Source organism: Athene cunicularia (assembly GCF_003259725.1).
Source record: "Athene cunicularia isolate RWA chromosome 3 unlocalized genomic scaffold, athCun1 chr3_part1, whole genome shotgun sequence".
NCBI lineage: Eukaryota > Metazoa > Chordata > Aves > Strigiformes > Strigidae > Athene > Athene cunicularia.
In genome coordinates this window covers 84,676,912-84,697,988 of record NW_020799097.1, presented here as the reverse complement: position 1 = coordinate 84,697,988, position 21,077 = coordinate 84,676,912, and the positions used below count along the sequence as shown (strand labels likewise).

General features: G+C 36.9%; 1 protein-coding gene across 14 annotated transcripts in view; it reads left to right on the top strand.

Moving 5' to 3' along the window:
• The window catches only part of RGS7 (regulator of G protein signaling 7), a 258,562-nt gene that overhangs the window by 151,948 nt on the left and 85,537 nt on the right, over nt 1-21,077 (top strand). For all 14 annotated transcript variants that reach the window (XR_003397989.1, XR_003397987.1, XR_003397988.1 and 11 more), the window contains exon 4: nt 19,826-19,932. Coding sequence is in view for 9 of the 14 variants with exons in the window: in XM_026844729.1 (XP_026700530.1) it covers nt 19,826-19,932 (107 nt within the window). In the remaining 5 variants the exon portion in view is untranslated. The remainder of the gene's footprint in view (nt 1-19,825; nt 19,933-21,077) is intronic.

The window sequence follows — 21,077 nt, the reverse complement described above, 5'->3', positions numbered from 1 at the left end:
GGATAATAATTTTTTTTTTTGTGGAAGATTTGAAAGATTTTGGCTAACTGCAGTAAATCTCTATCAAGAAAATAAACTGGAGATGGGTGGATTCTGCTAAATTATACCAGATTTGAAGTTATTTCAGTGAGCAGGGTAAAGCTTATGCCCAGAATAGCTATGTGCAACATACAGTCGCTGTTATATTGTTTGCTTTTCAATATGTACTTAAAAAATGTTTGTGTTTCGGCCTACAACTCATCTGTAAAATTTTAAGGAACAGAAATTATCTAAGTTATTTTTAATGTGGAAGTTTAATTCAGTCATAAAAATAAGGCTGATCTCAACCCGAAAAGAAGCAATTAACTGAGTTTACAGAATTGTAAGGACTTGTGGTTTGGCACTTAGACGTGTTTGTTGAATTGACCATTACGGGGTAAGTGCTGACTCTTCACTGATGGTGCCAATTACGCTTAATGCGGAAAATCTACTCTGTTTTTCTACATTGTGTTTTTCTTTTTAAAAGTCATAATTAGTGCCATGAAATTTACCAGACTGACCACACTGGAGACTGAAGTCCTTTTAATCCTTAGGGGGAAAAAATAGAACAAAAAGGGTAGATGAGCTGATTTAAAGGTGTCAGCTGAAATTGCCAAGAGACTAATTCTGTACTTGTTTCTTGCACTGATTTCATTGACTGCCTTTGAGCAGATGCCTGATGTCTCTATTCCTTAGCATTGCAACATGCTAATGGTCTCTTTAAGGACAAAAACCAGTATCAGTTTTCACGTATTTTCGCAATGAAATGTGTATTATTCTCAAATGCTCATTTCATCTGTAAGTCAGCCGATGAAGAATTTCTAACTAGGTGGCTCAGAAAGAGCCTTTAAGAGTTGATAGTATGTTTAGACATCATGCCCTTGTTCCTTTACAATACTTTACTCTTGAGTGTTCCCTATTTAATTTACTCATATCTGCAAAGGCACTTGAATTTGGCTGAAGGCACGCCATTATTGGATGGCTCCTCTAGGAGAGCCACAGCTGCAGCCAGCTCCAGAATATGAAGCCTTTGCATTCAGATTGCCTTGGTCCAACTCATTTTGGCAGGCTGTTAAAGGTGTTTGGTACTGCTCTTGGACATCAAGAATTACATGAAAGTCAAATATATATGACTAAATCAAAATTTGTAAGTTACTAAACAAGACTGGACCTTGAAATAGACACCCTCCTGTGATTTTTTTTTTTAACTTTAGTTCTTGCCATTGTCTTTTCACTTATGTAGCTAATTTGTAACTAAATGTCCACTAGCACCCATGTACTGGTGGTAGTCGTTGTGGTCACTGATCCAGTGCAATAAAAAGGGAGGACTCAGTAGCATAACATCTGTCTGTATTTCTTCTACCCCTCCCTCTGATTTGTAGTAAAATCTCTCTCCAGCAGCTGCTGTATTATTAATGACCTTGATAATACACAGTATTTGCTCTAAAGAGTTTGAGGAAGAATATTAGGGTTTTTATTTGAGTTTAGGAAAGAGTACTTGAAAAATTGGTCAGTGCTGTTATTTCTGGCCCTTTCCCATGCATATGCAGTAAGGTAGCAGAAAAGACCAGGAGCAAGACGAGCGGTTCTAAATGATTGCCGTTTGGGAGACAGCTGCAAGTGAAGGGGAGGCTCTTTCAGAGTTTACTAATGGAGAAAAGAGACTCTTATGAAAAAGGAAGAAAGAAGGGAATGGAAAGGTCATGCTTATATTGCAGTCTTTGTATTAATCAAAACTTGTGGAAATACAGCAAGAGTAGAATGCAAAAAAAAAAAAAAAAAGCAAAAAAAGCTGATAAAAGTAACTTACACTGTTGGCACACATACTCTTATACTTAGGAATGCCAAGACACTCCTTTTTCATGTCTAACAAACTTGGGAACATTATGTTCGATGAGACAAACCTCATGAACCTTTGTCAAGTCTAGTGTAAATAACATTCTAACTTTCTTCTACTGGGTGAATTTGATCTGAACTCGTCAGGTCCTGTAACATTTAAATGGAATAACGACTTTAATTTCAGATGAACAGAAAGAAAGGAAAACTCAAATCCTGCTTGGGAATAGAAAATGTCAGAATTTACAGACACCGCTTTAGTACCTGTAACGTTAATGTGATACTCTAGCGAAACAAAAATGTATGGGTCAGTTTCCTTTAGTTACATGTTCCTTTAGTTTTAGTTCCTTTATTTTCCTTTTAGTTTCCTTACAGTTTCCTTTAGTTACATGGTGCTTACCTGTGTGTGGCAATTGGGGAGGGCTTTTGGCCACTGCTGTGGTTTTATGACTGTGAAGGTAAATGTTTACGTGCAGAAGTTATTTTATTTGACCAAAGCTTTTAGATATATTTTGGAAATGGTGAACAAAGGTGTATTGCCTGAATTCAGTTGCGACAGGATAAATCAGATTTAATGTACTTAATGTTTTTCCACTGAAGCTTTACCCTGTTTGGTATAATGTTACTCTGCACAGATTACGTATGTTAAAGTGTCTCCCAAGAGTACAGAGAGCAGCAGGGCCAGCCTGGAGTGAACTTTCACTCTACATATGTGCTTGGTACTGTTTGAGCAGCCTCATTTTTGTGTAGTCACTCTTGAAGGTGATTAACATGTTCTTAGGTTGGACAGTTTATTTTCTCGCTTGCAGATAGGTGGTAGGCTACATCAGTGCTCATTTCCAATTTCCTTTCACGGAGCAGTCATTTATTCTGATATGTTTAGTAGTGTGGCAGCTGGTTAAAAATGAACAGTTTTTCACACTTGCAGGGAAGACATTGAGTTTTTGTCTGGTAGAGATGCAAAGAGTTCATGGTATCAGCGACAAATCACTTCCTTTACATAGGAAGATGGATCAAACTATCACAACCTGTTTCATCATATTAAGCATGTCTAAATAAAATTCCTCCTCCCTGGTTGCCTTAAGGTGGCATTGTTTTACAAGATACTATATAAAATAGTTCTGGTTTTTCATCCTAGTAATTAATGCACTGGGCTTGTAGATAGCAGAATTTATGTATAATACAGCATTGTGAACTCTGAAGATCCCTTTAGAAGCCACTTAGTAAACAATTAAATGTACTATCTTACGATGTTTATCATTATAATGTTTTATTAGCCAGGTAAAAAATATGTCTAGTCTAGATACCTAATCCTATTTATCATTAAGGACTTTTTTTAATCATTAAACTTTAGAATTACCTATAAAATATTCATAAATTTTATCTGTTTTATTTATAAATGAACGTTTATGTTGGAGTTATGGGTAAAGATCACAAGTACGGAGTTTGCTGCCTTCTAGCATGATTTGCTGTACAATGGTAAGAATAAAATGATACTACTGCTATTGGTTCAACAAAATATACGTGTTCTGCAACACTGTTTCTGTGACCAACCTATTTGCAATTGTCAATAGCATACTAATTCAAAATAAATCTCTTTTGGTTCTAATTAGACTTTAAGCAACTTGATCTAGTGGAAGGTGTCCTGCCCATGGCAGTGGTGTTGGAACAGAGGATCTTTAAGGCCCCTTCCAACTCCATCCATTCTATGATTCTGTGATTCAACTATAACTTGTATGTCATACACATTTCCTGTATAAAACAGAATTGTATTGATTGATTACCTTTGGTTAAAAACAACATCTTCTTCTTTCTCCTTTGTTTTAATCAGTAAAAGTGAAATTCCAACCCTGCAGAAGGCTGGAGTTTTTTTCATTAACTCTAAAAGAAACAAGATTAAACTAGATGCATTTAAAAATAGAATTAGGTGTAACATGGCCTTCAAGCTATATCTCAGGGTAAAATCCAAAAGCTAGTTTATAAAAAGTGTCTGATACCCATTTAGATTTTTAAAATTGAAACAAACCAACAATCAGTGTTTTCTTTAGAATTCAGTAGGCACTATGGGCTTTATTTCACTGAGGTCTTTGAGAGTCTTATTGAGTGAAGAGTAAGAAAGAAGTACTGAGTAGAATACAAAATACTGATTAGAAAAATAAGTCTAAAGTCATAAAGCTATGTATAAGAGGAGCTATTCAAAACTGTATTGGCTTCTCCCCAGTGATTTATAAAGTCTGAAAAGCTTTGTAATGAGTTTTTAGAATCAAATCACAAATTCTTGTTCTCAGTATTAATTGAAAATTCTCCACATTATTCTTCTAAGGAACTGGTGTTCCTACACTGGTTATCCTCTTCCAGGTGTTGTACCAATGTCTTTTCCTTGATGCCATCACTTTAAATCTGGAACCAGTATCTCAGCGTAAGGTGGATGTTATGTAAGGCCAATGTTACGTTCCTACTGATTCATCAGATTTTCAAAATAACTAGCTTCGGATACTAAATCCTGATGATTCAGAAATAGCCGTTCCTCATTGTGTCTGCTAGTAGCTGACACTTTTTGATTATTCAGCATGGTCAGAGACTCTTATGTTACTGTCTTTGTTAATAACAATAAAACATATTTATTGACTTAACATAGATAAGGACAGAAGTACAGCTGGAGTCATAGAAAAGGTATGCTCTTTTAGGTAGAACTCAGATAACTTTTAAAAATAAAGCTTATTAATTAGTTGCATAAATTAAATTATCATGACCATCCTAATAAAATATTTAATTTCCTTTTTACTAAAGTTACTAGGAATTTTTGTGCTTTTCTACTATTTGACAGCCTCCTTCTGAACCTTTGGGATCGTACCAAGTTTTGGAGGTTTAAAAGCAAGAACATTCACTAATTCCCAATTCATACTGGCATAATTAATTAAAAGCAGCTAAATAATTGTCTAGAGGCTTCATTAGATTTCTGCTTCCTTATTTCCCAGAGAACTGTGTTATACAGTAATGGAAAGTGCAAGTAGGTGGAAGTGAGATTTTAAATCTGGACAATTTAATTGAATAAAAGAAGTTGAAATCCTATTTCATCTTGCCAACAGCTGCTGCAGCTATTTATAGTCAACTAAACAAAAATGTTTTCATATTTATGTGTTGTATGTAGTGTTTGATGACTGAAAGGTTAATGTAAGGCCTTCTCTTGATTTTGTTACTAATTGTCCTTGAGAGGGTTTTTGGTTTTTCCAGAGCACACATGTCCTGTCCACACAGGAGCATAGTGATGATTCAAGATTAATTGAACAGCTGGGTGGTGTAGTTTACTGCGCAAAGGACATTGCTTGCCATTTCATCTTGGACAGATTAATATTTCCTAAATATTTCCTAGGTGCGCTCTCATTTCTCAATATTCCCTTCTCTCTTTTCCTTCCTTTTTTTTTTTTTTTTCCCCTCTTCTCCTCTGTCTGTGGTTCATTCCCCAGTTTTACTGCATAGAATACACTTTGATTCTCATTTGCTTAGAGCTGCTGGTTGGATCTAATTCACAGGTTCTTCTCCATCCAGACGTTCTTCCTCTAATGGCTCTCCTTTCATCTAATTTCACCAGTTGCATTCAGATACTCAAATTTCACAAATTTTTATGATTTTCACTGTTGTGTAGCAGAGTGGGGGGTGCCAAGAGACATGTCTATTGTGGTTTTGTAGCCGCAAGATCTCATTTGGTTTAGGAACACTTGGATCCACAAAGTAAAAAATATCTAGTGACAATAGAATCTAATTTTTATAGCTACTAAAAAATTACCATTCTCACTAAAGTTCAAGCTCAAATTAGTTAAAAAAATCCAAACAATAAAAAGACTATTCACCTCAGGCATGCAGAAATTATAACAAGTAATTTACACTTGTTATTGAAAGTTTGCTGCTTAATTTACTGCCTACTTTAAGGTAACAACTTAGATAAATGTAAAACTTAACCTTTTAATAGCTTTTAAGCTTATTAGAAAGGTTATGAAGAAGAACATATTTGGAATATTTACATCTTGAAATTGTGATATTATTTACATCTTCAAATATAATCAATAGCATGAAATAAAGCAAAAACGTAATAAGCAACTACTATATCATAGCAACTGTGGAATAAATCAAGTTTAAAAGTTTTGATTAAGATATTTCAGAGAAATAATAAATGGTTGGGTTTGGGGTTTTTTTATAACATCAGTGAAATCAAGTGATTTCTTGGGATAGCTTCACATATGTGTCACCAAACTTGAGGTAACTTCAATAAAGCTGGTTTGAGGAAGTGAGGGATGGGGATTTACAGTTTCACAGCTAAACCCAACATGAATTTTAGTATCAGTGACCACCACTATAACTGCATAATAAAATTAAATGTATAGACAACTGTCTAGGGAGTTTCAGCTGTAAATTCCCAGGGGTTGAAAGTTCATATTAATGAGCTTCTGCAAATATATGCTCTGAACTGTCTGAAACAGACAAAAACAGGCCTACAAGAAATTGATCAGAAATAATCCAGTTATCCACAATAAATTTTACCATAGTAATGATATCTGACTGAGATTAAATTAGAAGTGAAAAGGTGTATTTAAGTTTCTGTATGGTACATTTAGAAGGTATTCTGACATGCCAAAACTATGCCTAGGAAGAGCAATGAACCAATAAATATATTGCGATTTCAAATTTAATATTAAAAGAGACTCTGCACACTGAAGGCTTTAAAATATAATAGTGGTTGGTTGTTGGGTTATTTTTAATTAGGAAGTCAAAATTCTCTACACAAGAAAAAACATAGGTAGCAACGCAAATTAGTTTATATCCAGTGCATGTTCCAAAATGCTAGAAATTAAGTGCATTTTCTATGACATTGGTAAGAACGTAAGACAGAGCTGCAGTCAGACCATCTGGACCAGGACCATTTCTCTGGGAGTGGTCAGTCACAAATACTTAGGAAGAGACATGCACTGTAGGAGAAAGGTGGTGTAGAGGTTCCTTGCTTTGCCTGTCCAGCTCCTGACAGTCTGAATCTGAAGTGCTAAGGCTTGGACAACCAGCCCAAGCCAGAGTTGACCTATAGATGAATCCTATATACTTTATAACTGAAACCATTGTGCTAGTAGGTATTGTACTAAGTTATAACAACCCATCTATGCTGATGTAAAAAGTGCTAAAGCATTGAAGTACTGAAGCCTGAACAACAGACCCCAAGTGGAAGCTGCTACCTTAGTCTGTAATCATTAACAAAGTATGTAAACTCGCTAGTGAAAGAGGCAGCTTAGACAAAATATAGTCGGTAGTGAGGAGAGAATGTTTCCAACTTTCCTTTCTCAGCCTTGATAAAGGCTGAGAACCCAGGTATTTGGCCTTGTTAGAAACTCCCTTGGTTTCTCCCCCTGAGTCCTGGCCAGGCTTTGGGTAGAATCCAACAGGAGAAGGAAACCAGAAATTTTCTGCTCAAAACAAAGGTGCCAGCTATTCTGGCCTGTCGATCTCTGGTATATAAGGCTGGGCCCACTCACAGCGACTTTGGCAGCCTCACCTATGGGTGGAGGCATCACGTAGGATTTTCCACTTGCCGGAACAGGCTCTGCAAATCCTCTGTGACCGGGGCTGCCCAGCCACTGCGGGGCTGGGTGATGGTAATGTGTGCAAGTGGGATGTATCTTTCTTAATCTCCATTCTCTCTCTCGTGTAGTAATGATTTAATGCATTACCCCGTTTTTTCCTGTTTGCTGCTTTAAGTGCACTATTCTGCTTTATCTTACTCCATGTTTTCTGTATTACACTATCACTAGTAAAATACACCTGCTCTTTTCACTCTGGTATCTGAGTTTAATTGGTATCCTTAATCAGCAGAACAGAACCTTAGGAAATCCCCTGACCTACAGCTGTTCCCAGTTTCTTGTTTAATAGTTCCTGAATAACCTTTCTTCCATCACTTTTACAACACCCCATGACAATATGTAACACAGTTTGGTCATATATTATAGATGTACTTTTTTTGTTTTGAAGGGTTTCCTGATAATCATATTGATTGACTCCAAGTTCTTGGGTTCTGAAAAGGAGCAAATTCTATTTCTTATTCCTTCATCTTCTCTTGGCTAGTCATTATTTTATAGACTGGTGTAATGGCTGTCCTTCATGAACTGCTTTCTGATTGGTGATATCTCTTGATGTATAGAAGCCTTTATAGATCTCTTACAATCCTTATCCTATCCTCCTTTTTTGCTGTGTTTGTGTTTTGGATTGTGGGTTGGTTTTTTTGTTTGTTTTGGGGTTTTTTTATTATTTTTTTATTATATATATGTTTGAGATTAAATGATCAGAAATCTGCTCAGAATTTATGATGTGAGTGTGCTATGCTGTGTACTACCAATGCCTCCTAGTTTGTTTTCTATTTCCTAATAATTCATTATATGTTCCGTTTGACATTTTTGCAGAATCGTTTATAGTGACTAGTTTTTCTTGAGCAGCAGCAGCTAACTCACAGCCACTTACTGGGCATGTGAACTTGGGGAGGGAGGGTTCATATTTGAAATGTTTGACATTTATCAAAATTCAATTCTATCTGCTGTTGTATTGCCTAGTGAATGAGTACCATGAAGTCCTTCTAGATTTTCCTCAAAACTCACTTTTTACTTACTGCAGTAATGATATACTTTCAGCAGATTTTGTATATATCACCAGTCACACCCTTCTGTAGATAATTTAGGATGATACGGAACAGTTCAGGATCTAGTAAACACAGCTTCAGTGGTTACCCCCCTTCACTGTGATAACTGATTTACTGTACCTGACCATTATTACCTTCTTTCTACCTATTGATTTTCCATGACTCTCTATCCCAGATCCACTTAATTCCTTTAGAAATCATTAGGGGAATCATGCCAAGAGCACCCTAGAAATCCAAGATAATATGTTAACCAGATTTTCATGACCTTATATGTCCACTAATACCACATAGGAACACTCACAGAATTATGAGTCATTTTATCCACCAACAAAAGTATTGCTAAGTCTTCTTTTTTTTTGTTTCATTTATTGTTATTTTCATTCATTCTACCCTTTATTATTGTTTATCATTGTCATGTTGTCTGTATGGGCATCTGTTGTATTCTTTTTTTTTTTTTTTTTTTTTTTTTTTTTTTTTTTTTTTTCCCAGATTTCCCCTAGATATCTTTCTAAAACCTGAGGACACATTTTCCAGCTTTTTCCTTTAGTACTGAGGGTGATTAAAATTGTAAATTGTACACTACGGCTAACAGTTCAGCGATTTAATATTCGACTTGCCTTAAAACACAGAGTGACCATTTTGTTGACCCAGCTAGATGCTTTTGTTCATTTTATCAATTTATTTTAAAGCCTTTGATAGTTCTTGCTGCTGCTGTTGTCATCAGTGCTATCTCTTCTTTCTACATCTAGATACTGCCACTAGAGAAGAAATAGGTCATTCACTAAGAACTCTTCCCTTTTTGTGTAAAAAAAAGCCCTTATGAAAGGCTTTTCACTGAGCTATTTTTACTAGTTAGTATCTGTCAGTATTTATGTGTTTTTAATAGCAGGGTTTATCTGGCTGAACTGACAGTTCTCTTCAATTATCTGTGTAAATCCTGTGCAACAGAGAGAAGTGAGCACTGGGAGGGGACAGGGGGGTTATTACAATAGGAATATATGATGTCATAAAAGGAAGTTTTGCAACATTTGGAAAGTTTACTCCCCCATCCTTCATTCTGATGTGAACAGTGAAATATATTTTACTTGCCAGTCAAAGAAATTAATTATAAATAATGGATGAAGATAACTCTCTAAAAGTGATCCTGTTTGTAATAACTGCCTTACATTTTGTATATGTGCATCCCAGATAACTCTAATGACATGGGGAACCACATTCCTCTGAAAATCTGCCTCCACACTCTTTGTTGTTACCTTGCTGAGCTTTGATGTGTGTCTTAATGACACCAATTTACTTATAAAGCTTTTATCTCCTGCTGGACTTTAAAAGCACAGCATTCTTCCCATTGAAAGAAATACATTATTTTCAGCATTTTATGCTCTCAGTTTGCTGGAAGTATGAAAATTGTTACAAAGAGGATTATATTCTTCTTTACTGCACTGAGTGCAGTGAAAGAGGCAGTTATTTTTCTAGCTGCTGCTGCTTGTTTTTACTATTATCTGAACTGCCTGGTAATAAGTGGGTGTTCTGTGATTATGATAGCAATGCATCACAATGATACAAAATTAATGGTTGATGTAGTAGCAATTGATATCAAAACAGACTTAGAGACTAAAAAAGTGTCATGATTCACCCTAACTAGCTGTAATCATAGCAAGAATTTAGTGCTACCTACTGCTTACCTTCACACCACTTCAGAAACTCCACATCAGCTGACATCCCTCTGATTCAACAATATTCTGTAGTTCCTTCGGGAACAAATATTTTGTGCGCTTAAAAAGCCTGTGCCCACTCTTGTAGTTCGCTGGCCACTAATCCAAGTGGTGCATCAACCACACCAGTTATCCACATGTCCTGGAACTGCCAAGCCTTAAACAAGGTCTCCTTTGAAACCCCACCACAGACGTAAGCCTGGCTGTGGCAATGCTTATTGATCATATGCTTGGAGTGGGCTATTGATGTGCCTGCGATGTCCAAAGACAGCTCACTGAGAGGGCAGTTGGGAGGTGGCTAGCAGTGCTTTGCCTTGCATGGAATAAAAAAAAAAAGGAGAAGCAGCGACACTGTGCTGAGGCCAGGGAAGAATACTGTCATACAGGGCACCATGTCTGAGGGAGCCTTCATGTGAAATACAGTTCCTGCCTGACACTCGCTTGCACAAATTCTTGGATGTCATGTGCTGTGAAGAGTGTATCACATAGTTCCCCACTGAATGTTTGCTGCCAAAGAATTTGATTACACATCTGCAGACCCAGCCACTGGAGGAGAAGAAAGTAAGAAGATCTGGTGTACTAGCAGCAACTGACAAGCAGTATACAAGAAAATCTAAAACAAAAGCACAATAATTCTACTACTGAGAAGAAGTAGTCTGTGTTCAATATTTTAGGTCTTTTATGGATGCTTGAAATTGTGGACAAAATTTCATCTGGGAGAATTTTTTAAAGTATAGTATTTGCAGTAATGGGTTTTTCTGTAAATATTTTTTTTTGCCTTTAACACTTTTGCTCAAAAGGGTGCATATATGACTTCGTATATTAGCACAGAGTTTCATACTGGAGGAGGGAATGAGTGAAGTGTTAGGAAATAGCTTATGAAGACAAGTTTAGACTGTCATTAGGGAAAACAAGACACACAAGTTTTGATCTTCTGTATTTTGCCCTGTAGGAGCATGGGAATCAAAGTTCAAACTAAAACTTTATAGTTTCAGAGGAAGTGCCAGTGGGAAAAACGGGAAAACCATACTTCAAAGGAGTCTGGATTTTATCCTTTTATCATTTCAATTTAAAGAGACAAGAGCTATCAGTAATAAAATAGCAAAAAGCCTGTGATTTCTGCAAAATTAAAACTAGAAAAATTTAAGAACAGCGATAGTGAAATTAGAAGAAGTGTTTTATAAATGCTGAGGAGTTGGTGGGTACAGAGCTAAATTCCAACATTGGAAGGCCTGGTTGCTGGTGTAATATTGGTAGGTACTTTAAAAATAAAATCGAGGAGAGAGATGACAGGGGGGCTAAAGGCAATTTCAAACACATTTAGGCCATTTTGCATCACCGCGTGCTGAATGAACTGGTTATCTAGTGACCAAATTATGCCATGTTCTGTTTCCGATGGTAGTTGTCTTGTTGATGCTATGCGGCTTGGATGGATTTCTTCCACCCTGTTTAGCTGCGTATTTCCAGTATGCTAAAAAAGCACACCAAACAAATACTTCAGCCGTGAAGGTATAGCACTGCTCAATGCCAGCACCTCACTCCCCATTTGTCTACCTCAAGAAACCTCAAGTTGCAACAGTTTTGTTTTTCTTGGTGTTTGGGGTTTTGTTTTTTTTTTTTTTTTTCAATATGAAAGGTATGGTGCTCACCTCAAATCATTACATTTTGAGGTCTCAGGCATCTGCCTTTCAAGGTACAACTTTATTGAGAATAAAAGCCAAGCTTTAGTAGGAGGTAGCAATAGTTAATGTGTGAATCATTTGAAATCCAGTGGGAAATAATCACATATAAATTTAACAGACAATACTTAAAATATAAAAATATATATGTGTATAAATGTAAATTATGTAATATATATATTGTGTAGTTGTGTAATATTGTATAAATATAAATTGTGTAATATATAATATATAAATGTGTATAAAAAATAAATATATGTGTATAAGTGACACATTATGTTATAGATCAGCTCAGACATTACAGTTCCTTGGGCCAATGAGGATTTATGGCACATTTCTGATAGGTTTTTCCCCCTTACCTGCTGAGCAATATTCCTAACGATGCCTCTGGCCTGCTGATGGCATCAGCAGCCACTGTCTAGCACACAGCACAAGCAGAATCCTACCTATTTAGGTAATCTTCTGTGGTGACAGATAACTTGTTTTGTGATGGGTATCTTGGAATCAAGCATGAATCTCATTTAAACTGTGTTTGGATAAATAGCGCCTCTTCCTTCACTGACTCTTTTGGCCTCCCTGAAATGACTTTCACTGAGTGCTGCTCCCTTTGCAAATTTGATCCTTCAGATGGGACAAAAGAGAGAGGTTTATAGTGACGTGGGTGTTCAAGAACTTTTCTAGCTGTTTTATTTTCCCCTCTTTAAATGCCACAGTCAGGCCAAGAGAGCGAGTCTCTCCTACGCTCTGTGTGAGCGTGAGAAGCAGGTTGTATTTTATTACTTTAACTTAAAGTTAATCCTTTGCAGTTTGTGTTCATGCTGGCAATGAAATGACAGCAGGAGTGAGGTGAGAGTAAGTGATAATGTCTTGGCATTCGACACTTAAAATGAATGTGTGCTTGTGAAGTTCTGACTCATTAATTCTTTTTCCAAGCAGCCGTGTGGCTTAGCAATGCACTTCAGTACTGTGATGTATTTTAGACTAGACAACCCAGAATAAAAAATATTTTACGGTTTCATGGAAAAGGAGGATTTCATTTGTTTGACATTTTTGTAGCAAAAAAGTATATGAAAGTATCAAAAAGTATATTTTGTATCAAAAAGTATGTGAAAAACTTGCAAGGTTGGGTATTTCACTGTCACATCATATAACAGTCTTAAGGACACAGAATGCCCCAAGCCACATTCCAGGGCTCCAGGACTGAGCTGCACAAAATAACATAAAACTCCATTTTAAACTGAAGCAGAACTGGGAAACACCCTATTTCCCTTTCCTCAGTCCCTCAGAGATTAATGCAAGCCACTTCAGATGTTGTGACACTGTATTTTACTACATTAGCTACACAACTACATACATTAACTACATAATTAATAGTATGATACTATAATTTACTACGAATAACTATATTACCCCAGTAAATACCCTGGATGTGTTTAAGGGTCGTTTGGATGAGCTGTTGGGGGATATGGTGTAGGGGAGAACTTTGTAGAGTGGGGCTGATGGTTGGACTCGATGATCCCAAGGGTCTTTTCCAACCTGAATGATTCTGTGAGTCTGTGATTCTAAACATAAATATAGAGACCACATTACCTGAAGCCCTGAGATGCATAAGTAAAGTGGAATACACTGTAATTTCTGCAAACATATCTTTTAAGGGGTTTCAAAGCACAAACTCATGTTTATTCCAAAGAAAAACAAGGAACATCCATCCTTTTTAATCCTCTCTTGTGGATGTTATCATAAGAAACATCTTGTACCACTGACAAGATACCCTGTCATTTAAAATGAACAAACTATCATTAATCCATACAATAGTTGTTACAGTAAGGAGAAAGCTGCACTATGTTTAAGAAGAAGATAAAATGAAAACAAGAGAGTGTATTTTTCATTCTTTAGATTTCATCAGGTTTTCATTGTCCCAAAGCACTGAAAATGTCTGACTCTCTTGTACAACAAAGTATATTAAAAGTGACTAGCATTTAATCCATCAAGATCACTCTCCTTGTAATGGCACAGCAGATGGCTGGGCAATACTACTTCTCACAAAAATGATTGCTAATCAATCTATGTACATGTGTTGTTCACTTCACCCACTCAGCTAAAGTTCAACAGCAGAGTGAACCATGGAATTTTGAGCTTTTTCTGAGCTTTTGGCCCCACAATATACATTAAGAATACAACACATTAAGAATCACCCAGAGCCACATTTTTAATTTATATGAAGTATTTCATATCCTGTTGAAATGCAACAGGGTCATAAAGATGTATTTCAGTCCTTCACCTGAGGCACATCTTTTCCATTTGCTGTTATAACTTGCAACACTGTCCTTTTTTAGCTATGAAAAGTTAAAACAGTGGTTTGAATAAATTTGTTTATTGAATATGCTGTTCCACTTTTCAACATTATCACTGATAGGAAGTATACCTGGAACCTCAGTTCAGATAACTGTCTCCAAAACAAGCAGTCGAGAAAAGAGGAAGCTGAAGTCTACTCTGTTCTACCAGTTACACCTCAATGAGCTTTGTCTCCCTTCAATTTTTTGTGCAATGTTCTCTGGCTGCAGTTTTTATTCATTATATAGCAGTTGACTGTGTTTTGAATTACACCTTCTCAGTGAGGCTATCTGGGTCTAACTGAGAATGTAGCTTACATTGCACATTCTTACACGCAGTGGCTGAAGACTGAATAGTTGTGTAGATACCACTTTTCTGTGTGTGTCTGTGTATACTTGCCATCTGAAAAAACATTTTCTTGCTTTTAGTCAATAATTCCTCTGATTCTTTGAATTTGTATTTAGAATACATTTAAACATTACTCTTTCTACCTGGGAACCTTTATATTTAAAGGTACTTTTTCAGGCTTCTTCACTAATAGACTTCATGGTTCTTGATGTTAATCTCTATCTGCCATTCTGGATGAAACATGCTTCTTTAAGTGAAAATCCCTTAGCTTCACATGCAGGAATAGCTGGGGGATGCAGAAGCTGTCTGAATTGAACTTCTAGGCATCTAGGCATGTAGGACTAATCTGCAGACAGCTACATTTTCAAGCTTGTGGTTTTGTTTCCTAAATCCTAGTGTTCTACTTCAGTGGCTTCTTATCGTATATATTTTTCAGTCTGATTTTAATAAACTGAGATGTATATCGAAGTGTTGCTTTTGTTGTGTCTGTAATACACTGGACAACTTCTTGCTTGGAGATTAGAAACCTCCTGAGAACTGTTTTCTTTCTGTGCAGAAGTTCTACTGCTAGTGCAGAGAGCAGCAGCATTAGTCTCCTACCAGTCTGGTGTGAGACAGGGTTACAATTTTGCGGACATTGTTCTGTTTGAGCTGTATTTGATTTATAAGTTATTCAATCTCTGTGCAAAGATAATTGATAATTGATTAAGATAATGCTCTGGTTATTTCCCCAGTGCCAGATGATACCAATGGAGAAGATATTAGACTTTCAAACAATTGTCTTTATTCATATACCATGTGTGAATGTGTGAATTTTTTTTCCTCTCTTTTTTTCTTTTTTCTTTTAATAAAGCAGATACTGTTCACGTTTCTATGTATGAGCTACAGTGGATCTTAGGTTGACATTGAAAAGGTATATTTGTGCATTTATATTTACGCAGTGCTGGAATAAGTTGCTGGATTGATAGCTATGAAAATGTCTACTAGCTGAAGGAAAAAAGAAGAGATGTAGCAAGTTTACATGTCCCTATTAACTCTTACTGGCTAAAGGAACAGAGAGATACTTTAACACTGAATTAGTGTAAACTCATCCTAGCTGAATGAGATTGCCTGAGGTGAGAGTAAGACCACCTTAGTCTCCATACACAATTGAAAAAGAGATGTAGGCTCCCGTTGGGAATGATTCAGATCTTAAATTACCTTAACTGGCTTCTGGAGAAGGCCAGGTCACTCCTTCCATTTTTTGCCTAGAGAACTAGTAGTGACTATATACTTGCTTATATGACTCAGTGGTCAGTGAGAGAAATATAAGATCTTCCTCCTACTGAAACCAACCTTGCCAGGATTGTAGGCTGCTCTGGCAGGAGGTTTCAAATAATTTATTCTCCAATTCTCTTCATCCCTTTTTTCTACTCTTTGTTCCACTTCTGCTTGAACCACCTAGAGTCACAAAGTTATAATATAATTGAGGCTGAGAGGGACCTCAGGAGGACTCTAGTCCAACCCCTTGCTGAAAGCAGGGTAAACTCTAAGGTGAAATATGTTTCCTGGGACTTTATCTGTTCAGGGCTTGAAACTCTCTAAGGATGCAGACTGCACAGCCTCTCTGGGAAGCCTCTTCTGCTGCTTGACTGAAGTCAGAATCATTCCTGGTTTAGTTTATTACTACTGTCTCAATTTTTTATTTTCTTTTAATGCCTTGCAACTCTGTAAAGATCTTGGCTCCCTCATTTGGTAATGTCCTTTTAGGCACTGGAAAGGTACTGCTAGGCACCCCTAAAAACAAAGTTCTCTGAGCCCGACCAACCCCAGCTCCCTCAGCCTCTCATTACAGGGTGCGTTCTCCAGCCCCAACCATCTTGGTGATCCTCCACTGGACTAGTTTAAGTTTATTGATGTCTTTCTTGTATTGGAGTGGACAATTTATTCCCAGCTGGACATACTGGTCCAGATGTTGTCTAAAGATTGCTGGGTAAAGGGTAGTAATGTGAGCTCCTTTTGCTCCTGAAAAATATTACAATTCAGAATCCAGGAAGAACATGAAACAAATCTGAAGTTTATTTAGTTCTCCTAAATCTGAAGAGAATGCTCTCCCATATCTGTCAGAGCTCCCTGGCAAGCCCTGACACCCTTATCTAAGAAATCCTTTCTCTAAAAAATGTCAGCACATTTCTTCCTTTGTTTTTCTCTCATTCCATGAAGATACATAATACCTGTAAAAAGAAAGTTTGGGAATTGTCAAAAAGTTGCAGTGTGGAGAACAAAGAAAAGCTTAATAAAATTAAAAGGTAAATGTAGTGAATGAAAATGAGAAGAACCTTAGCAACTGACTCAATACAGAAAGTGTTGACTCAAAATTTCTGACCCAAGGGATAATAGATTTTAGGGGCTTGAATAAATTAATAACAACAATATATGGACTTACATTAATTAGGATTGTGGGAGAGAAGCAAGTCAACATTGGCCTGTTAGCCCTGTGCAGCTGTGGGAGAGAGGCAAGTTGACATCAGCCTGTCAGCTCTGCGCAGCCCCTGAGAAGCAGCTAGGCTTTGATGAGAAACAGACCCTGGAAGAAAGGTAAGAAACTGCTGAGTTGTGCTAAGGTGGCACGGAAAAACAGCAGACAGCTGCAACTCTGAACTATGGAAAAGTAATGAACTGTGAGAAGTTACCACTGTGTGAACAGTGCATGAATAAGAAGTTGATTGGTCTGCACAGTGCATGTTAGAGTGGTCTTATGCTGAGAAAAGGTTGATAGCTGTCTAATTGCTGATTTGCTAATGATGAAGTAAGAGCTTTGGCGAGAGCATAAGTATGTACTATTGGAAAAATAAACAGCTTTGCTTGATAACTTTTATAGAGTTGTGCAAGTCCATTATTCTCCTGCAAGGATAAGGTTCAGATGGGGACTTGCAGACATCTCAAGCACAAGAAGTGAAGCAACTACCTTCCTTTTGTTACAGAGATTTCTTGTAGGCTTGAAATTAGGAGAAGACTTGTTAACAGGATTGTGGCATTTTATAGCAGGCCAGAGAGCTCACTGCCAGAGACGGTGTGTTGGATTTTCTTAGATAGTGGCTCTGCTGGAGCAGCAGGGACTAGTTTGCTAAACACAGAGATCACAAGGATTATTTGGTATCAAATAAATTCTGGTAGGATTATATGCTCTTAGTTAAGTACTGTCCAGATCCTCTTTCCTGCTCCTTTTCACATGCTTGCTGGTTTTGGATTAGCTTAAAAATGTCCCCCTCCACATCCTGTGAATCCTATACCAGTGAATGTCTCCAGGTAAGCAAAAGGGTAAGGGGGAATTTTCTGGGATGTTGATAAAGTACAGGTAAATAAATAAGCCTGTGTTTCCTTCTTATATCCAAAATAATAATGGGTGAAGCATAAGTGAATCCCCCCTTTCTGTGTATGTTATCAAGAACACAGATATCAGGACTCACATTTCTTTCTGCATAATGTTGCTTTGACTACTGGTCAGATGCTGCAGTGATGTTTTAAAGAGGCAGGACAGGACAGATCTGTGCTGCAACATTTATGCTTGCCATTGCTGAAAGCCAAATAACAGGCAATAGGAACAAATGAGCCCTTTTTAGAGGATGGATATGAATCTGTGTATGCTGTGGTGCTGTAATGTTTTTTTCATAGTGCAAATGCTCATCCTTACTGATCCTGCATACCTTCTGGATTCATGCTGAACTCGTATTTTAGATCAAAGATCCCTCATTTTTTGGACAGATCTTGCTATTTCCATCTTTTTTCTCTTTGTCTTTTTCTCCTTCCCCTTTCCCACCTTCCCATTACTACCTAGGTGTCCAACATGGCCTTTTCATCAATCTTTTTCCTTTTCTCATCCCTGATGTTGTCCTGCAGCAGTGTTGTCCTTTCTAGAACCAGCTCCTATAACTAGTGGCTTTGTCATACAGCTCAGAAATGCTTGTGTTCCTTTCCAGCGCTCATCTTTTAAAGTTAGGATGCTTCAGTGGTTATGAACTGATATTAGTAGGTCATGCTAGGAAACTGGTAATGTTACAGCAGAAATAGCTGTGCAGCTATTTTAGGAATAGGTACTGAAGTTGCTACAAGGTTGATAAAGAAATATGGTAAAGAGATAGTAGGACTTACATACTGCAGCAAGAGCATGACTCTAATGCTGTTGTCTCCCTACAACATCGTGTTCTTTTCAGCCAAATAATGACAATACTGAGTAAGAGACTCGAGAGACTGATACTGGACAGTGATTCACTGAAAATACAAGATCACATACAAACCTGACTGTTACGTATTATGGCTTTATTAATTAAAGTGAATTGAATTCATGATGTGTGTGTCCAGTTCTGGACTCCTTGCTACAAGAGAGACATACACACACTAGAGAAGGTCCAACAGAGGGCCACAAAGATAATTACAGACCTGGAGAAGAGAAGGCTCAGGTAGAAGCTCATCTATGTGTATTAATACCTGGTGGGAGGGTGTAAAGCAGGTGGAACCAGGCTCTTTTTAGTGGTGCCCAGTAACAAGACCAGAGTCAATGGGCACAAACTAAAACACAGTAGATTCCCTCTGAACATTGGGAAACACTTTTTTACTGTGAGGGTGACCAAGTATTGGCACAGGTTGCCCAAAGATTTGTAGAGTCTCCCTCCTTGGGGAATATTCAGAAGTCAGCTTGACAGGGTCCTGGGCAGCTGTAGGTGTTCCTGCTTGAGATAACCTCCAGAGGTCCCTTCCAACCTCAACCATCCTGTGATTCTGTAATCCTTTGTTACTTTCACAGTAATGAGAAACTTTTAAGGAAATCTGTCATTTACTTAGTGAGTAAGATATCATGCAATTGGAATCAACTATTTTAACATCACATAATCTGAAACTGTTCTGAAGACAAAAAAAAGGCTGCATCATCAGGGTAAAAATGATAGCTGTTTTCAGCTTCAAAACGAGTGAACATTGTGGTAGCTACCTGCCAAGGCTGATGGTAAGTAGTAGAACTGCAGTTACCAGTGGGACATCTATAATAGTCATTTGTTAAGGATAGTAAAGGGATTTTTTTGGGTTGCATCATTATATTCAACAGAAAAAGATAGAGCTTTCCTCATGGCAGGACCTTGACAGAGAGTCAAGTAGCTATCAGCAGGAGATAAGGTGAATCTGCACAAGAAAACTAAACTGCTGAAAAAAAATTTTTTTTTTAATTTATCTTTCTTTTGTTCTTTAAACAGTGGAAGCTCTACATTTGGGAACACTGATGGCAGCACATGGTTATTTCTTTCCAATCTCAGACCATGTTCTAACACTAAAGGATGATGGTACCTTTTATCGATTCCAAGTAAGTGTCTTCAATCTGTTCTTGACTTGTGTAAATGGAGGCTCATATTAAAGGCCTTACACAAAGGTTCAAAGTTAATTTTAAGCATACTTTGTCTCTTATGTAACCTAGTACACAAGTGGCAATTCCCCTTAAAGTAAAAGAAGGTAGAAGGATTTTATTTAGAAATTAAGTTGGCAAAATTTTAAGATGATACTGTCCATTTTGATCCCTGGAGAAAATATGATTGTGCTGTGTGAAAGTATCTATCATGAAATAAATTAATCTAGTGTTTTGGAAATATAGTAAATTAAATTAAATTATTTTACTGAATCTTATTTCTAACATAATCTTAATTTGGAAAGGGAGAGGTATTTTATATCAGAAATCTGTATTATATCAGAAGTCTGATAAAAAATGGAGGGTAATATTTATATTCTTTCTTATGTGAGGATTTCCTTATTTGTAACAGATTAGTATTGAAGTAGTGTGTATTCTTCAAAGTAGTGCAGACATGTTTCTACATTGATCTGTCAGTCCCATTGCATACACAAACATGCAAATGCTTCAGAACAATCTGGAAGTGTGTATATGTATGTATATTTATATTCATACCTATACCTACACATATATTATTCAGATAGCTACATGGTTGTATCCCATTATCCTAGACTTCAAACTAAGGGCTTAGAGAGCAGGAGTGTTCCTCTTCTAATAATGAATAGCAGCCTAGGCTTGAAACAAAGATGTTTGCATGCTATCTGATTATGTATTCTAGAGAAGGAATTAACTTGGCTTGCTGTGTGCCACCTTTGACAAAGGTGATTGTGTTCTGTATTGCTCTTCCTATTAGGTGATCTTCCTGGTAGGTTTCACCAACAGCTGCTCCAAGATCTGCCCTAGATACTTGTTGTTTTGAAATGATACAATGATTATCACTATGAAATTGATTATGTGAATACCATAACTTGGTAATCTTGCTCTGTTAGTTCAAACTGTGTTGAATACTTACAGAAAAACAGTATCTGGTAGAACAAAATCTGTTGTTTTCAAGATGTTTAAGTGTAAGCTTTGTCTTAAACTTTGTTCAAATAAGAAGCCATCAAGAATAAAATAAAACTGAAATTATAGTCTTTAAAATGCAGAAGAAAACTGTGATGCATTGG